Source organism: Monodelphis domestica, chromosome 2 (assembly GCF_027887165.1).
Source record: "Monodelphis domestica isolate mMonDom1 chromosome 2, mMonDom1.pri, whole genome shotgun sequence".
Taxonomy (NCBI): Eukaryota; Metazoa; Chordata; class Mammalia; order Didelphimorphia; family Didelphidae; genus Monodelphis; species Monodelphis domestica.
In genome coordinates this window covers 143,822,484-143,846,457 of record NC_077228.1, presented here as the reverse complement: position 1 = coordinate 143,846,457, position 23,974 = coordinate 143,822,484, and the positions used below count along the sequence as shown (strand labels likewise).

Sequence of the window (23,974 nt, the reverse complement as noted above, 5' to 3'; positions counted from 1 at the left end):
TGCGCGGTGCCTCCTGGGAATTGTAGTATGCCGGGGTCCTCTTTAGAGGCTGAAAACCGGCTGTTCGTGACCGTGACGGACTACAACTTCCACTATCCATCATGGGGGTCGGTGGGTGGACAGCGCCCCCGCGAGCCAGGTGCGATGATGCATGCGCCCCTCTTACTGAGACGTCTGGAAGCTGGGAGAAGGTCGGCCCGTTACCGCTGACTGGGGTTCTCCTGGAGCCCTCCCCACATCTGGGGCGTCTGCGGGCCCGGGGTCACCGCATGGCGAAGGCCCTGGGGGACCCTTCCCTGGAGGAGGCTTTAGGAGACACTGCCCTGGAGGAGGCTCTGGGGCACTATCAACGGAGTCTCCGGGGTGAGTCACGGTCATTTACTGCCCTCCAACTCCAAAATTTTTACAGCCCCAGCCCTTGGCCTCCCCAGGGTCCTTTAGACTGCCCGAGAGGGCGCTTCTGAATCTTTCTTCTGATAGTTCCTGAATGGAGTATTTTCCCAACACTTGTGTGAGTCCCTTCCCGCCACGCGGTTAGATTGATGTCTAGGAAGGCTTAGTGTGCTTGGTGTTTGACTAGGATTGGGATCTGGAGGATTGTTTAATTTCTAAATTTCTAAAATGAAAGTTAGAGTTACTGTGAGGTATCTCCTTTCTCGACTCTTTATTGGAATGATCGTTTCATCCCTCCAGCACCATTTCTCAATGCTCTCAGTATCTTTTCCATGTTGCCACTTAATCCATTATTTCTTAACGTACTCTTTAATGCATCCGGCTTCCTGGATTCTTCTAAATTCGACTTTTATGGACCCTATGGGGTTGAAATATACCAAGAACCATTAGCAAAATTCACTTTATTAATTCAAACCAAATTCTGTTTTGAAATGATCATTGACCCAGGCTGGGTTTCTAAGAGAAGAGGATTGGGGCACTGTTGCTTCTTGGTGCCCAGCAACCAAGTTTTAAGCTTTCTGTAGAAAATGGATAGGCCTATTTGTTGTCATCATAGGTGAATCACCTGGTGACTCTGGTTTTATCAGTGATAACATTTGAAGGGACCTCATAAGAAACAGGCAATGTTGTGTCTACTGAAATTGCAGGAATTTAAAAATTAGTAATGCTTATTTAATGAATACCCTCCTGAAACTGTTGAGTGAAATTAGACCTGTTTAATTTGAAAGCAAGAAAGAGTTTAATAAATTAATCTTTTTATTTTTATGTAAATCAATTTAAAGCACAAGCTTTCTAATTTCTAATTAAAGTTTGTGCTTTGAGGGTTTCCTTAAAGGATTCTCTCCCCTTCCATTGATATACTAGTTCTGCCTATTCCCCTTGGGAAAAACCCAACTAAATATATTGTTTTACCATTTGAGACCTTTTAAAACAGTCAAAATAATCTGATGCAATGAAGGGATTAGCTGCTCACCACACTCCATTGCTCCCTTCACTATGTATTACACATTTAATAATATTTGTATTATATTTAGTGATTCTATAATATGCTAACCTTCAAAGTCACAGTTATTTCATTATTAATGTTCAATAAAGCATATAGTAGAAAATATTATTTTGCTCTTTTTTTGCAATAACAAAACTAAAGTGTAAAGTTAAATGATTTGACCTCAGTTTAATCAGTAGATCTAGAAATAGAAGAAAGAAAGATTTCTAGGTTTTTCAAAGCATTCCAAGACTATTTGCCAAATTTTATTCATAAATTCTCTATTGTTCTTACAAGAAGAGACTGAAATTATCTAAGACTAGAACTACCACTTTAGAGGGCAATAAAGACTCTTGAAGTAAAAATATTTGTAATCCTGAATAAAATATTTCAAAACATTCTGGAATTATTTCAGTTTGTTTCCTTTGTTTTTGAATGTCTTGCTGAGAATTTTATCATTGTATAAATATATGCTCATTTAAAATATACTAATGTAATCTTGTGTTTTGCTTTTAATTAAGTGATTCTCTCAAAACCTCTTATTAGCTTATGATGAAATCTAACACATGCTCAATAGGAGACATTCAATGTCTGTCTTTCTCTTAAAAATAAATTTTTTTCTCCTTACCAAAAAAGTATAAATATAGTTATTGCCACCCTGCCCTCTGAGATGCTTTTATATTTAGACAGGAAATAACAGATCAAAATGTGGAGTGTTCTCACAGTCTTCTTACAGTGTTCCCCATATTTTTAATAGCTTTGGCCTCAAAAAGTTTTACTTAAAAAGAGGACAAATTAAAGATCTTATGCTAGTAATGCACTCTTGTTTTCTAAGTAGACTGACTTATACATCACATGAAATCATGGAATGAAGATATGTTTGAAATTAAAGTAAAGAGTAAACCAAGGTTCAGGTCTTCATATAAACCTAATTTTTGCCTTGCCTTGACTTTATCCTAGAGCAGAAATTTGAAATAAACTATTTCCTCACTTGCTGTATCCCAAATCACTCACTTTTGCCAACTCTCTCCAATGGAATGTATCGTATTTTATGGTTTCCTATCTCTAATATACTTGAATTTATAAAGGATGACAAGGACATATCTAAATGTCAGTGAGGCTTGAGGCCTGCCCTGTCTCATAGTGCAAGAGTCATCTGTGGATGGGTCCCAAAAGTGTTTCCTATGTTATTGATGTGTGGGCCGATTCCATTACTATTTACCGAGCTTCTGACATAATTGCAACCTGTTGGATGATGGGGGTGGGAATAATAATAATAATAATAAAGTTTAAAGTACAGCTGCCAGTTACTAATGTAATCCTGTAACAGTTAAAATTAAGGTAAACTGAGGCACAAAGTTCCATGCATGATCAATTTATTAGAAAAGCACAGATTTATCAGTAAATAGAATCTTGTTCTCAACAAATTTAAGGCTCTGAATGAGGGAGGACAGTTCTCTTTTGTAGGTTTTGTAAAGTGCAAAACAAAGAACAGGACTTCATAGGCAGGGAACAAGTTATGCTTGGTTTCAAGAGTTTGATGTCATGAATGTCAAAATCTATATGAGTGTTGAAAATGGGTAACAAAAGACTAGCAACAATCCTATTCTTCCCTCCTGTGAATACAAAATTTTTGTTGAGTCTAGCTGCAAGGTCAGAAATAGTAGCCCAGACAGCTTTGAAGGCTAACTTGGCGTTATTTAGATAGATAACAAACTAGACTCCCTGGTATCCACTTTCCTCCCTCAAGGAAGGCAAATTTCCTTAAGGAAAAAGTAAAACAAGGATTAGCAGGAAAACTGACATTCTAAATTTAACTCATTGCAGACCTGCTGAATTTCTGAACTAAATTCAGAGACAGAACTAGGACTTGGTGATAACAGGACAAAATCAATTAATTGTAAATAGGATCAATTTAGAAAATGACACACAATCAATCTTGATCATTTCAGACCAACAGCAAAAGATTTTTTTACTTATTCTAGTACAGTTCTGAGTAGGTTATTCTGCAATACCAGGGGAGATAAAATTCATTCACTGAAGATCAAAGTTATCTCGGCTACAAAAGCAGCAAACAGCTTTAACTTTCATAGGTATCATATTCTACTTTATGTTATAGTTATTTTTAGTTATAATTATCTTTGTACCAAAACCCTGCCACTTGAATATCTTTCCCAAATAAATTTTCATAATCATTTGCTGATTCAGCAAACATTTAAAAGTTTATGATTGTCAATTATTGTAATGTGACAAGGTTATAAAGACAAAAACTAAAGCCCTTGCCCTTAAGGTGCTAATATTGTAATGGATGGAAACAATTTGTACACAGAAAAGTAAATCCAAAATATTCCCGAAGTAGATATAAAAAGAAATTTGTGGAGGAATCTCACTAGCAATTGGAAGATTGAATTTAGACTTCTTTTGGAGGTTCTATTTAAGGCATCTTTTGAAAGTAATTAGGCTTTCTAAGATTTTGTCAATGAAGAATAACAAATAGGCCAGTTAAGCTATCATATTGAGGGGCCTGAAATAGAGTAATGTACATTGAGTTTGAAAAAAATAAACTAATGATGGATTGAACAGAGTTTTAATAACCAAATAAATTAGTAAGAAAGAAACAATCTCAAGAGTTTCTTAATGGAGAGGAATGGCATGTTCAGATATATATTCAGATATATGCTTTATGGGTATCACTTTGACAGTTCTAAGGTAAATGGATGGAAGAGGAGAGAGATTTGAAGAAAGGAGACTAGTTAGGAGCCAGCTGCAGTGCAGTCAAAAGGTAAGTGATCAAAGGGTCCAAAAGTAAGGTGGTTATTCTGAGTGAGTGCAGGGAAGATAAAGATGTGAGAGATATTTTTGAAGAACAAACACTAGATTGACTATGAGAATTGAAGTTGAAAAGGATGACTCTAAGGTTGTGACATTGATAAGAATGGTGACTGATCTTGCCAGAAACAGGGACATTAGGAAAAGGGATCAATGTGAGGGGGAATTAATTATTTTTAAATGCTGAGTTTGACATTAAAATGGAACAGTTGGAGATGTCCAATAAGGATGTTTGTCTTAGTGTTAAAGGACTGGAATTCAAGGGTGATTAGAACTGAATATATAACTTTGGTAGTTGTATAGAGATGATTGTTAAATCTACAAGAACTGATGAGTTTCCCCAGAAAGAGAGAGAAGGCCCAGGGAAGAGATTTAGGTTATATCCATGCAAAGCAATGAGACATGGATTATGATCCTGCAAAGAAGACAAAGAAGTGTATACCAGACAATTAGGAAAAGAAACAGCAAGGGAATGGTGTAATAAAAACTGAGGGAGGAAAAGGGAAGGAGGTTATCCATCAAGTGGCGCAGAAGAGCTCTAAGGAATGTGGAGAATAAAATAGAAGATGGAGATTGGCTTGTCAGGAAGGCCCTATTTTTAGCACCTTTGGCTTTCTGACTTTTTAATGACAAATTACCAGAGATGACCTTTTCTTCCTAACTACCATATTATCTTATGAAGTTAAATGATGTCACCCTAATTAAATAAAATATTGAAGGTCATATAATTATCAATATCAAAAATAAGTGTCACATCTATTTGTACATGACTTCTATTTGTATATGACATTTAAAGGTTATTCGTATTTAATAGTCTGTAAGAATGTGGTAGCCAGCGAAGTAGCTAATAAATATTTTACTTGTTTAAGAGTTGAATAAAAATAATTAAAATATCTATTTATAGTGCTTTTTACATCATCACATTGGAAAGAGAAACGTTATTTGTCTTTATTTTTTGTTTTCAGATTTATTCTCTAGTTTGTCAGAAAAAAGATCTGATGGTTTTAGTGGACTCCAGGGTCATTAAGAATTGGAAATGTGATGTGGCATCCAAAAAAGCTAATGCTGTCTCAAGAGAGACATATGGTAGTGATAGCCTTGCTCTCTAATCTGCTCTAGGCTTACTATAGTTGGAATATTGTGGGAGTTTTCTATTTGGTTCTGGGTGCCAGTATTTTAGAAGGATATAGATAAGGTAATGGGTTGTTCAGTGGAAAGCTATCAGTTTGAATGAAGGTGATCTGAGAATGGTTAGACTCACAGGAAGATATAGAAAACATTATAATTTTGCAGAGGAATTTGAAAGGTTCCTGTCCCCCTGAGGGAAATACTGGAAGCAGAGTAGAAGTTGTAAAGAGTCAAATTTAGGCTTGATATCAGGAAAAATTCCTAAAATTTAAAGCTCATTCGAGTTCTTATTATAATAAGGATTCTTTTTAGGTATGACTCTAGGCAATGTGACTATTGAATTCCCTTTCAACTCTAAAGGTTTTTATTCTTTAAAAATAAAAGATTTAATAATGTTAAAATATAAATGTCATTGAAGAGACACCTAAAACATCATATAAATAAAATCTACCCCCCCAAATTCTTCCAATTGCAATATGACATATCATTTATAGGTTTGAAATATTCTCAATTATTAGAGGCAGGTATATGTAGATGATATAGTGAATAAAGTGCTGAACTTGGAGTCAGAAGACCAGAGTTCAAATTTAACTTCAGGCATTTACTATCTGTGTGACTGGCCAATTCATTTAATTTCTGACTGCCATAGTTTCCTTACCTATGAAAGGAGGATAAGAGCTTCCTTCCTCACAGGGTTATTGTGAAGATCAAATGAGGTAATATCTGTTAAGTGCTTTTGCACAGCACCTGCACATTGTTGTTTCTGACTCTTCATGATCCCATTTAAGGTTTTTCTTTGTGGGCATCTAAGATACTATAGCGGTTTGCCTTTTCCTTCTCTGGCTTATTTTACATATGAGGAAACTGAGACAAATAGAAGTGACTTGCCCAGGTGGGGTCACACAGCTAATAAATATCTGAGGCCAGATTTGAGCTCAAGAAGAAGACTCTTCCCAGACTCCAGACCAGACCAGCACTTTATCCACTGTGCCACCTAGCTGCTTCCAGCCCATAGTAGGTGCTTAATTCCTTTTAATACCGGTTCCCTTCCCACTTCTTATAGAATATTTTAAGTGGAGAGTTAATATTGCTCATTTCATAACCCCAGTTCATGTTAGGACCTTAGATAAATCAGTAAATAAATGTACTACAATGTTGTTTTTTAATATTAAACTAGTCAGTTTGTAAAATTTAATTTTGAGAAATAAAATTATGACTTTAGATGTGGAAAGGACCTTAAAAGTCATCTAGTACAACTCTTCATTTTGCAGTTGAAGAAACTGGCCAAAGAGATCTTAAGTGGCTTGTAAGAGAACACATATTTAATAAGGGATAATGACAAGATTTTGACTCAAAATCTTCTGATTCCATATGCAAGATTCCTTTCGATCCCACTCACAAGCCCTAAGAATTTACAAGTTAATGCCGAATGATCAGCAGCGATAAGATGAAATAAAAATGTACAGTTAGAAAACAATACAAATACTTCCTAATTTAAAATAGTTTTACATGTGGTTTTCCCCACCTTTTAAAGATGTTTAAGATTCTGTAAAAAGATTTATGTAGTCAGAAAAGTGCAGAGTGATAGATGGAAAGGAAAAAAAATTGTTGTGAGCATAAAAGAATAGATTTCATTTTAAAGTCATTTAATGTAGACTATTAAGTTGATTTGGCACAAGTAAACCAACAACAAATATTGACTTTATGCTTTATTTTTGCACTGTTGTCATTTTTCCCCAGATTTTTGCACATCTATTTATGTGAGAAAGTGCTGTTACTCTAACTAGCCAATAATTTTGTCAGTAAATTAAGCACAACTGGTATCATTTGGACCTTTGGCCTACTTTAAAGTAATACTTTGCATATATAAGCTCTAGCTGACAGTGTTTCTCAGATTTCTGAATATACACACAGTGATTTATTTTTACCTCACTTTTTTGTTCTCTATATTCTAGGCTTTCTTTCCTATATTTACTCTTAGATTGGGATTCCTTATTCAAGAACATCTGTATTTTTTAAAATTACTACTTGTTCACAGAAATACATTTTAAGGTTTTATCAGACCATTAGAAAAATTTTACTAGAGCTATTAGATTTGTTGGAATGCAAGTAATTATACAGTGAGACCTCTTGGAATGTCTATTAAATGTGTCACAAAATTTTTTTTTAAATCAGTATTTCATATAGTCATGCTTCCTAATAGAAAATATCTCATTTTCAAATGAGAAAATAGTATTAAAGTAACAAGATAAAATGCCTGTATTTAGATTTCCAATAACATTTTAAATCACATGCATACATATATATGTTTTATATGTAAAATTCACAAAAATTCCAAAATCTCTCTACATGGCCATTTTTTAAAATGAGAATGTCAAAACCATAAATTACTGGACTGAATTTTTAACCCCATTCTATTTCATCATGATCATCAGTAAGAATTTATTAAGTGCTTACTATGTGTCAGTTACTTTAATAAGCTCTGGATATATATATATATGTATGTATGTATGTATATATATGTGTGTATATATATATGGAAATACACGCTCTGCCCTCATTCTCTTGAGGGAGACAATATACGACTATATAAATACAAGAAATATACATTGTAAATGGTAGGAAGATCTCATGGGGGAGACATTGGAGAATTGGGGGAAATTAGGGAGGATGGAAAAAGTCCCTTGCAGAAAACAGAAAGCAGGGCAGCTAGGTGGTTCAATAGATAGAACCAGGCCTAAAGCCTGTAGGTCCAGGGTTCAAATATGGCCTCAGATACTTCCCATTTTTGTGATCCTTGTCAAATTGCTTAACTCTAATTAACTGACCCCTTACCACTCTTCTGCTATGGAACCAATACTTAGTATTAATTTTAAGACAGAAAGTTAGGATTTAAAAACAAAAATGGAAAGCTAAAAGATCTAGAGGGTGGAACCTTCCAGGACTATAAGGTACCTTTCTAGTTAAGGAAATAATGATAGACAAAAATGGGCAAAAGATAAATTGCAAAGCAAATAAATAAGTTCCCAAACAACCCAGTCTTTAATTAGAATCCCTGCAAAATATAGTGCAATAATATAAGGACATTTTCATTTCTTTGACATTATGAGCTATATTAATTTATTGGTTGTAAATCTGTGTCACCGTTTCCTTCATTTTAATTAGGAATATTTTTCTTTTTGGTAAAAAAGATAGATTAATTTAAATATTCTTGTTCTCTCAGAAGTAACTTTAAAATGGGGCTATACTAAAGAGCCAGAAGTCAAGTAGGACATTTGAGTTAGAGAAAGGTTCTACTAATATATATTTTTAAAGCGATAAATATTGTTTGGTGGTTCTGAAAAAAATAAGAAAGTTGATTGTGAAATAGCAATCGAACATAGTGGGCATATTGCTCTTTCTTGACAGCTTGTATAGAAATATCCCAGCCCCATCATAGCAGAGATGGCTAGGGAGATTGTCCTCCCCAATCCTCTATAGTTATTGCTATGGCAGAGCAGTTTGGCTTGTCGCCCAACCTTCAGCAGGAGGAAATGATATTTATAACAACAGCATGGGTGATTCAGTGGAGTGAGGTGAGCTAATGTGATGTTTCCTTTGTTCTCTTTAGCTAGAACTGGTTAGGCTTCTGCCATACAGAAGAGCCTTGGGGGTAGTTAAATTAAGGCTATAGTTTAATGGCCTTAGTGATTTTGCTTAATTCATGGTCCTAGCGTCCAGTGCCAGTATTACTTCTTTACCAATAGAAAGTGACAGGTGCATAAGTCCTCTCAGTTGGTGCCATAGAGATACCAGGTGTGGATCTCATAATACATATCCCCAATCCCCTTGATTTGCCAACATCTATACATCATTAATCATTAATGACCTTCCAGAGACTGCTTTCCAAAATATTTATATTCTTGTTCAGTCTTTATGTCAAATCTTTTGCCAACCACATTGCCATATTCTTCATTTGTTACATTATATACAGTGCTCTCAATCTCTTCTGTCACATGTAATTGGCACTGATAAAGCTTTCTTGTCTCAAGTTAAAACAGGTTTTGTTTTTTCTTTTTGGCTTTATTCACATATAGGTCCTCATAGTAAGTATTGCCAGGTTTTTTTCTCATTGGATTCAGTTGAGGCCAATTCAAATGTGGGCCTAAGTATGTCTTTTTGTCTTTTATCTTGCTTATTGTTTAATTTCTCTCCTTATCTTCCTTCTCCATCCTACACAGATATAGGGAAAAGAAGCTTGTTGAATAACATATTTTACCAATGAATCCCAGAATAGAAAGGTGTTTATTATCATCCCAGCACAGACACAGGAGTTCAACTGTTTCTGTTTCTTCCCTGTTACTTCCCCTTTAATAGTACAAGTCAGAACCATGTGTCCAAATGGAGACAGCATAAATGATTAATTTGCAGTATATCTACAGTGTATAGGCTCTTTCCTGAGTAGGAAAGGCCAGGTTATTCAGAGTTGCCTATGTAAAAGAGAAGAATGTTTAAAAGTCTGTTAGAATTCAAATAGTAAAAGAATAGCAAAATTAGGAAAAGGAGCAGTAAAGAATGTTCAGAAAAAAAGACATTAGGGAAGCCAGTTTAGGGTAGGGTTCATAAGTGTTAATTGAAGTACTAATATCAGCAGCCAGTTTTGACTATCTAGCAGTGGTAAGGGTACTGAGAATTAAGAAGTTTTTAAAGAACTAGAGAATTTAGCAAAGGATTTATGGTTAGTTAACTTACTTAAAATTACCTGGGCTGATTGCTCATACAGGATTGACTGTTGTTCTATCTTGTTAGGGTATATACCAGTTAGCAAGTCAGTCAAAATTTTACTTAAGGCAGTTTTACTAGCACAAATTTAGGGGCAGGTAGGTTCCACTTTTTTAAAAAATGAACTGAATAAAGAAATGGAAAAAACACTCCAATATCTTTGCCAAGAAAACTCCAAAGGGGGACACAACTGAACAACAATCACCTACCACACTAATAAGACAATGAAATCATCAATGAGATCATTTAATTTACTAAACTATTGCAATATATTCTTTGCTTGTTAATTAAAAGGAAGGAAGGAAAGAGCATTCTTGAGTAACTTAGAGGCAAAAGGCTACATGTTGTGTGGGTGACAGAAAGAACAGCCAAAGGAAAAAAGAAAAGAAAAGACATGTCTAAATGTTTCAAAAGGAATGGCTGGGTGTTTTCTATTTTTGTAATGGTAAGTAGTTTATCCTGGGATTTCTTAGAAGTTTGTTTGTAAAGGTAATAGCAATTTTAGATATCAAATCTTAAATATTTAAATATTGTGACTTTACGTAGAAATAGTTCTATTTGTAAATTAAATTTCATTCTTCTCTAATGGAGGCAGATTCCTTTCCTCCATCCCCTTAAAAAATACATTGACAGAACCTTCTATTTAGCCACTTAAAGCAAATCATTTGCAACTCGTTGGTGTCTCAATATAAATCACCTGATTGAACCAGTCCTTTCTCCTCTCCCACCACTTGAAAAGGACTATGTTTATGTTTCTTCAAGTATACTTATAAATTTCTAGGGAAGCTTTGAGGGTTCTACATGTGTTTTTTTCAATATTTACAAGAAGCTTCTCTTATTAAATGATCTAGTTATTTTTTTCACTTCACCCATTTTCCATCTCAATTGACAGAAAACAATAGCTGTTTCATTCTCTTTATCCTGAATGTTTTTTGCTTCTTGGAATGTCCTACCTTTCTCCCCCAGGTAATGTGATATTTTCATTGAAAAATGTAGCATGTAATCTTTTGAGTGACTTTAAATTTAAGTGGTTAATGAACTGTAAGGATAATGTTGTGAATAAAAATATATTTAAGAACTGATATATTAGGCATTTGAGATATCAATACCAAAACAAGACAATTCTTGCCCACAAGTAGTTTGCTAATAAGAAAGACAACCTTTATAGAGGAGGTTTTGCTTAAACACATAGATATATAATTGAGTTTCTTGTAAAGGAGAGGAACAACCATAGGAATTTTCTAGAGTAAAGTGTTTTTCTTACTCTTTCTCTGGAAGGTAAATGGTTTAGCCAATTTAGATATAAATAGTTTTCCACTGTATGTAATAAAGACACTTTTTAGTTTCACTATACACATATTTACTGTTAGGTTGTTTACTGCTCTTCAGAGAGCCACAATAGTATAACAGATTTATTCATAAATCTATATGGCTAGGTTATAATCTCTGTTGCCTAAATTGTTGATTTATAAAACTTCATTTCCTTTTCTATTAATTCTCTTTAGAAGATATTCAGTAACTAGAAAATCTTCATTTCTGTTTTAGTCATCAAACATTCCAATAGAATTTTTGGGGTGGGAAAAAAGTCATTTCTCTTGGAGTAACATATATTTGAGTGGGTATAGAAGGTTGATGGCTTTAGAATGGATCAAAATTGGTTTTAAAAAAAGATTGTTTTTGAAGCCATATTGCTATTTCTCAGGCTGACTTACTAAACCAGACAATGATCGAATTATGTTTATTAGTGATAGGAAGACAATGCTAGATTAAGGGAAGGGCCCAAATTCCTGGCTTTTTCCTTAGTTCAAGAAAGGAGCTAGGTTTAAATAATTGATAGGTAGGATATAATTATATATCATATTTACTGTTGTGCTGACTATATCATCTGGTTTCACAGTTGGAGAGAACTAAAATATTTCAAAATGTATTCAAGAAAATAAATGGTGTGAGAAATTGTATTTGATTTTATGTAAATGGAAATTAAAAAAAATCTTTTTAATCTTTGTGACCAAGTTTAGAAAAAATGAATCTATACTCCTTAGATTAGGTGCTCAGAGAAAATAAACATAAGTATATAGATGCACACATATACTTTGAAGTATTTATATTTATGTCAGGCTAGTGAACATCTGAAATATAAAATATTATAGATAGTAGTGAGCAGCTCTTATATATAATCATTCAACAAGTATTAGGCACCTACTATGTAACAGGCACTGTACTAAACACTGGAATTAAAAAGAAAAACCACAGCATGCATGGTCCCAGCCCTTGAGTCTAATAGTCCAGTAGAGGAGATCACATGCAAAATCTTTTATATACTATATATGTATATATATAGAATGTAAATGGAGTGTGACCTCAAAGGGAAGGCAGAGGAAAGGTAAGGGGGAGAGATCAGAGGACTGGAAAAGGAGTACTGAATAGGATTTGAACTAAGTTTTGAAGCCCAGAGGATGTGAAGAGGGAGAGGATTCTCTGCATGGGAATTAGCTAAGTGAAAAGGCACTGAGTTAGGAGGTAGCATGTCTTGTATGAGTACAAAAAGGCCAGTGTCAGCAGAATTTACAGTACTATACTGGGAATGGAGTAAGTGTAAGAAGCCTGGAGAGAGGAAGGGATCAGGCTGTGAGGGGTTTTTAATTCTGGTAAGAGGCATAAAGATAGTTTTCTAAGAATTAAACTAGGAAATCAAAGTGTAAGCTAGATCTCTGTAACTGAAACTTTTAATTGATTTGATAGTCTTCCAACCATTTATTATAGAGATCTGACGGGCTAATTTTGATATTGAGGGAATTGTTATAATACAGTAATTCTATTGCAAAGACAATCACCTGTTAACTTAAGTGAGAGACCTTTTGCTTTTCTGAGAATGGTCATTTTGCAATCATATTAATTGAGAATGCTTTTTGTTAGCAATTATAAAAACATGATTTCTGTATACTTATAAAATTCAAGTTCATTGTCCCTTACAAGGGCACAATAAGATTTCTACGTTTATTTTATCACTATTTTAAAAAATGTGAACTTGATGAATATACTTATTTTTTTAATTGTTCTCCATGTATGGGAAGTTGCTTAGTCTTCATCTTTAGTTATGCTTTAAAGCAGCATTAGTGACCCTTTTAGAGAGATCATGTGCCCAAACTGCACCTTCAAGCTGCCTGTGAGGTCCCAAGTTACCCCAGACAGTGGAGAGAGTGCTATCTTTGGACTGCTGGGCAGAGGGGTGGGGCATGGGAAACATGTCCTCTGTTGGGTGGAGAGGGGGAACTGAGCAGCCCCTCTAGTAGACAGGGGCTCATGCTATGCCTTCAACAACCAGATTTTAAAGGATTAACTAAAGTAATTATTCATCAATTGACTTATTTGATGGTTTTACAGTACTAGTATACATTCTGACCTGATGTATTTTGAAATAATTTGAAAAGCAAATTGCAAAGTGGGTTTCTTAGCTTATTTTTATCCCCATTATATTTTGGTGTGGGTAGCATCTTTTTCCTTGGTTTCTGTGTTTTTGATTTTTGCTATTTAAGAAGTCTTTTGTGAATTTTTTTAAGTGAGTCTATTAAAAGCTTCAATGTTAAATATAAAATACAGGCACTTCCCTCAAGAGTAATCTTGATGATGAAAAGAAGTACTAGTGTGGTTTAGATCAGTTCTTAAACTTTTTGTATGATGGGATCCCTCCGGAAGTCTAGTGTACCATTCCTTGAAATAATAATGTTTTAAAGTTCATAAAGTACAATACATAGGATTGCCAAGGAAACTTATATTGAAATAGTTATCCAATAACATGTTGAGAGAATTCAGGTTAAGAACCTCTTGTTTAGATGCAAGGTTTTTGAAAAAAATGTTGAAATTATTTGCATTTCTTATAAAGAAGTCATATTCTAAGAATATATTCAGAAAAAGTGATGAGCTGCATGGGTAGATGAAATTTCCTCATCTGGGTAGTTTGCAAACAAACAAAAAGCATTCTCAATTAATATGATTGTAAAATGACAGTTCTTTGAAAGGCAACATGAAATCATGGGCCCAGTCCCTATGGTAGAAGGAATAATGTTAGGATAAAAATAATATAATATCAATATAATTCTCCAATTCTCTAATTATCTCAAAACATTTTACAAGCTTTTTTCCAACTTCATCATTCAACTGAAATGGTTCTTTTCAAAGTAACCAGTAGCCTCTCTCTCTCAACCCTTATCTTCTGTCTTAGAACCAATACTGTATAGAGAATCAACATGTGTAGAGACCTTCCTTCTCTAGGCATGGCTCTCAATCCTCTGAGCCACTCAGCTGCCTCCTGCCCTCCACCCCCTTTTTAAATAGCCTTAACTTCGGTCTTAGAATTGGTACTAAGTATAGGTTCCAAGGCATTAAGGGTGGAGGGGCTAGGCAGTTGGGGTTAAGTGACTTGCCCAGGGTCACACTATCAGGAAGTATAAGGTCAAATTTGATCCCAGGACCTCCTGTCTTCATATCTGGCTCTCTATTCACTGAATCACCCAGCTGCCCCTCCAATAGTCTCTTAAGGACTTTTTTTCCTTGCTGCAAGGTTCTCACCTTTTCACCCAGTTTTCCACAGCTGCCCAACTGATTTTTAGAAAGTATAAGTCTGACTTAATCAACCCAATAAACTACAGCTCATTAAACTCCATTTGCTCCTTACTACCTGTAATCCTTGGGTCAATCACATACTCCTCTGTTTGTTGTTTTGATGGCCTTAATAATGACATTTTTCTAGCTTTATTCATCCCTTTATACCTGCTTTGGCCCAACCAAACTGGCTTTGTACTTCCTCATACCTATCACTTGTCTCCCTTCTCCATACCTTTGCAAAAGTTATTTATTCTACATGCATGGATTTCATTTCTCCTTACCTCTGACTCTTAGAATCCTTATTTTCCTTCACAGTTCATCTTGAGCCACACTTCCTGAATGAAACCTTTTATGATTCCTGCCTAACCCCTTCTCAGGCTTGAGTACTCATGCCAGAAAATTTCTTCTTATTTAGTTTATGTGCATTTACATATATCTTGAAGGTGCAGGTTCTGTTTCATTTACCAAGCACAGGTTGCAAATGGTTAATAAATGCTTCTTTATTGATGTGAATAAATTTTCATTAATTTATTAATCTTAGTTCTCTTTGAAAACATTATAGAGTAAAAGGATCCACAGAGATAAGCAGACTACCTTGACTTTTTTTCCAGTATGATTTTTATGTTTATATACATGCATACACACATACATGTATTTAAATTATGTCGAGATTTTTTTTGAGAGAGGTTTTTTCTAGTTTAAATGAAAGCTTTTTTAAAAGTAGGCCATAGATTGTCATGCAAATTACAGTATTGTAAAACTGCTGTATTCACTGAAAGTCTGTTCTATTCAAAGAGTTTTGGTTTGAAGGAAAGCTATTTGATTTTTCTCCCCCTAATCTAGTATCTTTAATTTTGGTTCCTTATTCTGTACTCTTTCATCATTTCATTGGATGACCTTAATTTGTACTCCAAATTCAAACTATTCCTAAATCATATATTTTACTGATGGATTAATCATATTTACCAAGTCATATTTTTGTCAGCCAAAATATTAAATGATGGAATCAGGATCCAAAAGGTTCCTGACAAACTTGAATTGTGGGCTTATACAAATGAGGCCAAATTAATGAGGACAAATGTAAAGCATTATACTTGATTTCAGAAAATTAGTATTCAGCTGTATGATCAAAAGACTTGGCCAGAAAGCAGTTCATGTTTAAAAAGACCTAAAGGTTTTACTCATTAACAGTCATCAGAAGTAGTTAGAACAGTTAATGGCAATGTTGTTGTTTTTTTTATTCTGAATTTAAATAACAACAAAAAGGATAATTTCCAGATACACCAAAGAAAACAAAAAGATAATTTATGAAATTATCAGTCTGTTTCATAATTCTTGTTTTTAAATAATAGATACTATAGGCATTTATGCACATGTTTACTAAATGCTGCACATTTAAAATAAAACTTTGCTTATCTGTACTTCTTAATTTCCTTTTTTCCTTTTTGTGCATTAATTTTTTTCAGTGATTCACTCTTTGTTTTGGGACATTGTTTTTTTTTTGGCATCAAAATTACTATTCCAGTTTGTATAAATTGTTCTATTGGTTCTACTCGTTGGACTTTGTATCAGTTCATACTATCCAGGATTCTCTGAAACAACTCTTTTGTTATTTCTTGTCCTACAATAATACTTCACTAACTTTATCAATTTAAGTTTCAGATACTTTTTTTTTTCTCTGTAGCCTTCAACACGTTCACTCACCCTGTTGTTCTGGATACTTCTCTCTAGGTCTTAATAACATTGCTTGTCCTTGGTTTTCTCTTAACTATTTGACCTCTCTTAGATTTTTTTTGCTGGACCTTCATTCAGCTTGCATTTCCTAGTTATGGGTGTCTCCCAAGGTTAGTGTAAAAAATAGACTCGAATGCAGGACTACAACCCCCACAAGCCTTTGCTCCACTTCCCCAAAATGCTTTGTAATCTCACTGGAATTCTGAGGTGGGCCAAGATCGAGGAAGGATTTAAGCTGGTGGCAAAGGTTTTTGGGTGATCTCTTGGACTTCCATTTGGAGCAGGTGTGGCTCTTTCCATAATGTAGGTGAGGTTGTGTCTAGGCCTCTCTGTGGCCTGGACACGTGTTTTCTTATCCTGTATTTTCTTTAATCCTTAACTTTTAATAAACCTCTAAAAAATATAATACTCCTTGCAGAGAGAAACTAATTTCTACCTGCCTCAGTCTCCCCATATTCCCTAATTTTAATCTTTACATTAGGTATGCTTTGAATCCTCTTCTCTCTATGTATATTATTATTATATTTAGTGATCTCTTCAAATCCCATTTGTTCAGTTATCATCTTGAATATAGATGATTCTCATATCTATTTATCCAGCCCTGAACTTCCTCTTGACTTCTACTCTTACATCTCCAATGCCTATTAAATATCTTGAACTAGATGTCATATAGACACTGAAATGCAAAATGTCTGAAACTGAGCTCATTTTTCTTCTCAAACTCTTTCCCTCAGCTACTACCTTCAATTGTCAAGCATGTCTTTCTAGGTTCTCAACTGAGCTGTTGTCCTTAATTTCACTCTCACTCATTATGTCCAATCATTTCAAGTCCCTTGATTTTCCCTTCATAGCATCTCATATGCTCCCTTTCTCTCCTCTTGTACCCTCCCTGGTATAAGCTTTCATCACCTCATGCCTTGACTATTGCAATATACATTTCTGGTTTATCTACCTGTTATAAATCTCTTCCCACTTCAGTCCATCCTCCACTTATTTAATGATTCTTCCTAAAGTGAAGGTCTGACCATGCCATCTCTTTCCTTCATTTAATAAACTTTGGAGGTTCCCTTTCACCTCCAGAATCAAAAATAAAATGTCTCTGTTTAGCATTTTAAGCCCTTTACCACCAAGCTGCTTCTTAGCTTCCTATTCTTCTCCTTAAAATATATTTATTTTATTAAATATTTCCCAATTACATTAACATTTTTAAGTATTAAAAATAATTTAAAATGTTCTCATGCTCTCCCTAACTCTTGAGAAGGCAAGCAATATATCAATTATACATATGAAGTCATGCAAAACATTTCTATATTAATTGTTGAAAAAGGACAGATGCATAAAAACAAAAATGAAGTGAGAAAATACGCTTCACTCTAAACTCAAAATTTATCATTTCTCTCTCTGAGGTAGAAAGCATTTTTCATCATGAGTCCTATGACATTGTCTGGGATCACTGAGTAGCTAAGTCTTTCACAGTTGATTTTCTTTATAGGATTGTACAGTATAGTGCAATACAATGTTCTTCTGGTTCTACTCACTTCATTTTGCATCAGTTCATATAAGACAAGTTTTTCTGAAACCATCCTGCTCATCTTTTCTTATAGTACAATAGTATTCTATATACCACAACTTCTTCAGCCATTCCCCCAGTCATTGGGCATCTCTTCAATTTCCAGTTCTTTAACACTACAAAAAGAACTGTTATAAATATTTTTGTACAAACAGATCCTTTTCTCTTTTCTTTTTTGGGATACAGACTTAGTAGTCCTAGGTCAAAGATATGCACAGTTTTATAACCCTTTAGGCATAGTTCCAAGTCTGGGCCATTAGTGCATTAATGTCCCATTTTTTTTCACATCTTCTCCAGCATTTGTCATTTTCTTTTGCTATGTAATGTTAGCCAATCCAATAAAAGTAACGTGTTATCTCAGAGTTTTTTTTAGTTTCCATTGTTCTAATCATTAGTGATTTAGAGCATTTTTTTCTTATGAAAGCATATGATTTATCACATGTTTCTTTGGATATATGTTTTGAGGTTTGGGATTTTTAAGATTATCCACTTGTAAAAATGAACAATATGGTAATATGTTTTGTCTGATAATGCTATTGTATAACCCATCAAAATTAAAATTGAAAAAGAATAAAAAACAACGCACACTGTGAAATCTTGTATCATCTAACCTTTCTAATCAACTTCGCAATCATAAAGATAGGATTTGCTGTTGGATATTATTTAAAAAATTTTCCTCTTCTTTTCTTTTATTTTCATCAGTGACCTTGATCCATAAAGATGTTGTGAAAACAAGCCTCAGTCGATAAATATGGATGCTTTCTTAGTTGCTTTGTTTTGAGTAGTAATAATATCATATGGTTTTTCTCTTTAGAGCATTTTTTTATGTGACTATCAATAGCTTTGACTTCAGAAAATTCTGAAAACTGCTTGTTCATATCCTTGAATTGTTTATCAAATGGAGAATGTGTGGTATTCTTATAAATTTGACTCAGATCTCTACATACTTGAGAAATGAAGCTTTTAGCAAAGAAACTTTTATAAAATTCTCCCTCCCAGTTTCTTATTTATAATTTTGATTGTATAAGTTTTATGTATGCAAAACTTTTTAAATTTAAATTTTAAATTTCATGTAATCAAAATTATCCATTTTACTTCATGTAATCCTCTTTATCTCTTGTTTGACCATAAATGTTTTCCATATTCATATATTTGACAGGCATGTTTTCCATGCTTCCCTAATTAATTTATGATATCACCCTTTGTGTGTAAATCGTTTATCTGCTTTGACATTATCTTGTTATAAAGTATGATGTTGATCCATGCCCAGTTTCTGCCAAAGCGCTTTAAAGTTTTTCCATGAATTTTTGTCAGATGGTAAATTCTTGCCCTCAAAGCTTGGATCTTTAGGTTTATTAAACAGTAGATTACTATGATACAGATCCTCTGTATATTTTGTACTAAACTATTACACTAACCCACTATTTCTTAGCCAGTGTCAGATTGTTTGGGTGATGGCCACTTTATGATATAGGTTGATAACTGGTACTGCTAGCTTACCTCCCTTCATGATTTTTTTCATTGATTTCCTTATTCTTGATTTTTTATTCTTCTGGATTATTTTTGTTACTATTTTCCCAAGCTCTATAGAATAATTCTTTGGTAGTTTAACTTGGGTCAAATTGCCATTTTTATTATATTTTCTTGAGCCACTTATGAGTAATTGATTTCTCCAGTTGTTTAGATCTGCCTTTCTTCCTGTGATTTTCTTGTGAAATTCCTCACTACTACCATGTACTCTGCAATCCAGTGACATTATCTCCTTACTTTTTCTTTCCCTGGAAGGAACATGTAATTTTACTGGCTGTCATTCATACTTGGAACTCTTGTTCATTTGGTCCTCCCGACTTCCCAAACTTCCTTCAAGTCTATGCTAAAGACACCTTCAATAAGCCTTTCCCAATCTCCTTTAAAACTAGTGCCTTCTTAGTCTCCAATATATCCTATATATATATCTTGTTTGTATGTAGTTATTTGTATGCTCTCTTCCTTTTCACATTAGATTGTGAGATTGAGAGCATGGATTGGGTTTTTGTTTTCTTTTGCTTTCTGTAGTTCTTTGTATCTCAATGCCTGGCATATATCAGGCACTTAACAAATGCCTGTTGATTGAGTAGGGGTAGTGCCAAAGTAAGTTTGCCTCTGGAAACTGCCCCCCTTTTATGGGTATATAACCTATACAACCCTGTAGCTTCTAGCTCAAAAGTAAAAGCATATTTGTTGTTGCAGAACGAGCCAACAGAAGCATTCACCAACTGAAATGCGCCCTCCAGGAAAGCGATATCATAGTTGGAGAGGATGAATTTGAACAAGAAGAGTCCTATAGGGAAAGTGTAACTGAGGAGAGTGGGTCTACTTGGCAAGAATTACATCATAGCCATGCAGGTATGTGTTTATATAGTATTTAAATTCTATTCTTGAACTTCAGAGATTATGATACTATAATGATTGAAATCAGCTATTATTCTAATGTAGAGCTAATAAGTTGTTGTTTTTTTCCTTTTAGTTACTCAACTTAAAGCCTTGTTAAATCAGCAGAACAGCAAAGAAAATGAAATATCCCAACCAAGAAGGAGAAAAATTTTGCCTTCGGTATGTATTCCTTTTGAAGACTTGATAAAATCAGCAGATTCCATTTTAACATAGTTGCATTTTAAAGTAATTTTTTCCTTGTTAATAATTGTAAATTGATTGTCAACTCTGAACCCTACACTCTACTCCATATTCCTCAAGGACTTACAGAGTATTTAAAAAAGTAACTATTCAAGTTTTCTGATATATTTTGACTGAAATCTCTCCATATTTGTTTTAAAGTAGGAGTTTCAGTGCTTTGAATTTCTCTTGTCTTGCCTGCTAAAATTCTAGAAGAATGCAAGAACATATAGCTGTAATTCAGTGATTGGTACCCTGTGTCCCAGATTCCCAGCTCATAAATTCAGTCTTTGGGTCTCCCTCAGCTTCTCCATGGCACATTCTAAACCCCTGGAAACCTTAGGGTATAAGTTCTATTTAGGTTTCTAAAAAAAAATAGATAGAATATCCTCATTTCTGATCTCTGACTACCCATCTTCAGACCTACCAGTTCTTTTTAAAAGGATACGGGCTTGCAACTTTGTGTCAGCTATGATTTAGTCATCCCCAGATTCATAAGTCTATCATTCTTCTCCAGTGTAGAGTTTTTATCAAAAAGTACCCAAGGCAAATGAAGGACTGACTCCAACCAAGGAAATTTGGTCATAATCCCACAGATGGTATCAGTGGTTCAGATCTTGTATAGGGTAATGATAATTTAAAAGTCAAAATGTTTTCCTCTGTGACCATGAAAATGTGGGTTTCAAGACTGTGAATTGCCAGATACTATAAAGATAATTTTTAGTGTTTTGTTTTAAATAAAAAATAAGTGGTTGCCATGGGAAAAATTCCCAAATATGAAATACCCAAGTAAGCTGGGTTTTTATGGAGATTTTAAATAATACAAATGAAGGAATTAAGGGAAAGGAGAGAGACAGAGTAAGAGGAAATAGAAGGAAAGGGCTAGGGTCTAGGCCAAGTGGCCTAGGCCTTTCTCTTTAAGAGAGAAACTAAGTCAGTCTTTAATCAATCACCATAAGATTTTTGTCGTAAGCAAAACTCCAATTCTTCACTGAAATCCTCAATTCCTGAACTGAGTTCAGAGAGCCAACTCTGACTCCTGACCTCCAATTCAGCTTCCACAGCTGAACTAACTCCAGAGGCCTCAAGCTCCTTCCTTTGAAAGAAAATTTTCTCTTGTGTCACCTCCCCTAAATTTTCACATCTACCAATCACAGTTGACGCTTTTCCTAGGACTTCCCATTCTTAGTTTTCACCACTCTTTAGTTCTCACCTTCTCTGGGTAGATTATATCTTCTGAGTACTTCACACCTCTTTGCTAAGCTTGCCCTTTGTAAGTTGGTTGTAACTTGGTGATTAATTTGACTGTCATAGGTACTTAGCACCCTTTTGTATTAGATCTAAAAATAGACCTAGCTTAAGGGCTTGGCCTCACTTTAATTATGGGTTGGGGACTTTTTCTCATTGTTCCATCAGGAGTTTACAACTTTATCTTCCCCTAAAGTATGCCTAAGTATGGGTGGAGTAATGTTAGAGTTCTCAATACATTCCTGACCAAGTACCTTCATTGTTTAAAATGGGGAATAGCCTTAACCAAATGTTCTAAGGTACAGTCTGAGAAATTTTAAGATTTAATTTAAGATTAATTTACCTCCCAACTTTCTGCTTTTGTTTTTTTCGTCTTTTTTAATCTAAAATAAATTAGCCTACCTCATACATTTTGAATTTGATTACTAGGTAAAATGAAATTGAAGCATGTATAGAATTTGTTAATGAGACTGTTCATTTTCTACTCTTTTAAAAATATTTTCAAATTACATGCCAATGTATTTTAATTCTTGTCATTAGACAGGGATGTAGGAAGAACATGAAATTAGAAGTCAGGGGACCTTCTGAAGCTTGAGTCCTGAATCCATTTAACTTTGAGCACATCACTCTTCATATCTCAGGGCCTTGATTTCATAATCTCAGAAATGGAAATGAAATCTACCATGCTTTCCTCATAGAATTGTTTTTTAAGAATTAAGCAATAAATGTGAAAGCATTTTAGAAAGGCATACCATTTTTTATAATATATTCCATTGGGTCACATTTTAGAACAACTTTTTGCTATAATGTGCTAAGTATTTTGATCCCATTCTGAGAGCCAGTTCAATTAATTTACTTTTTTTTATTTTTAGGGATGAAAGGTTTATGATAGAAATCTATTAACATTTTATTCTGTGAGTTTTAAAATTAATATTCAATAACTAAGTATTATATTTTAAAAGTCTTATTAATCATAACTAGGGCAAAAGAACTGCCTGAATTCAACCCTGTCGCAAGTCCAAAAAGAGGAAGAGGGAGGAGTTACAGCCACTTAAATACAATCAGGCAAAATACGACACAGGAAAAGGGAATTTTGGAAAATACTAAGGGACTTCTGGGGGGGGATGAAGTCCAAAGGCTCAAAATCTCCATTTATACAATTCTTACCTTGCAATTATATTTTTAATATCTAGTTTAGTTTTGTGCTTCATTGATGAGATTATCTTGGTAATATAAATGACTGTGATAATTTTAAAAAATAATTTAAATAAAATGCTTTTTGCCATTCATACTACTTATTACTATCACTAAGTTCTTGACTGTGAAATTCATTCTGTCATATATTTAAGCATATCATAGATGAACGTTCTAATCTTATGAAGTCAATGTTGTTGTTACTCCGTTTGCTGAAATAACTAAACATATCCACTAATGTTTTTTCAAGATAAATTTTGAGCTCTGATTTACATAGATCTGAAATAGGAATTTATTTCCAAAAGGAAAGCATAATAATTTTGATTATTCATTATGAATACATTCCCACTTATGTATAAATAAAAATACTGTATATTTGGAATCAGATGTTGACATCTTAAATATAATGATTACATCTTTTGACATTTCAAATACATAGTTATGATAGGATGAGATGAGGAACATTGTTTTTATCTCCTCTAAAATCTGGTTATTGTTATAACATTGAAGTATTCTTAAATGTAGTTGGTATTTCAGGAACATACAAATTTTTTTATGAAACCCAAGCAATAGGCACTTAGAAGCTACATTTTTTTCATATTGACTTTTATTGTAATGATTCCATATCCTCTGACTGCAATTCAATAAAAAAAATCATTTAAATGTTTATGAGATGTGATGCATGAGCTAAACTCAGGAGATTCAAAGAAAAACACTAAAACAGCCTATTTTCTCAACAAGTTTACAAGTCCTGTTTAGGACTGTACATTGTTCTTTTCATCAATTTGAGATTTTAGCATCTATTTGCCATATGT

General features: G+C 34.0%; 1 protein-coding gene across 16 annotated transcripts in view; it reads left to right on the top strand.

Moving 5' to 3' along the window:
* SDCCAG8 (SHH signaling and ciliogenesis regulator SDCCAG8) overlaps window positions 1–23,974 on the top strand; it is a 269,240-nt gene that overhangs the window by 302 nt on the left and 244,964 nt on the right. For 11 of the 16 annotated variants that reach the window (XR_008915854.1, XR_008915855.1, XM_056814172.1 and 8 more), the window contains exons 1-3: window positions 102–363; window positions 20,295–20,450; window positions 20,572–20,657. Coding sequence is in view for 14 of the 16 variants with exons in the window: in XM_056814172.1 (XP_056670150.1) it covers window positions 102–363; window positions 20,295–20,450; window positions 20,572–20,657 (504 nt within the window). In the remaining 2 variants the exon portion in view is untranslated. Of the gene's footprint in view, window positions 1–23; window positions 364–10,293; window positions 10,602–10,902; window positions 11,123–20,294; window positions 20,451–20,571; window positions 20,658–23,974 lie in introns of those variants that run through there. The other 5 variants (XM_056814171.1, XM_007481542.2, XM_056814170.1 and 2 more) reach the window with 4 other exon arrangements.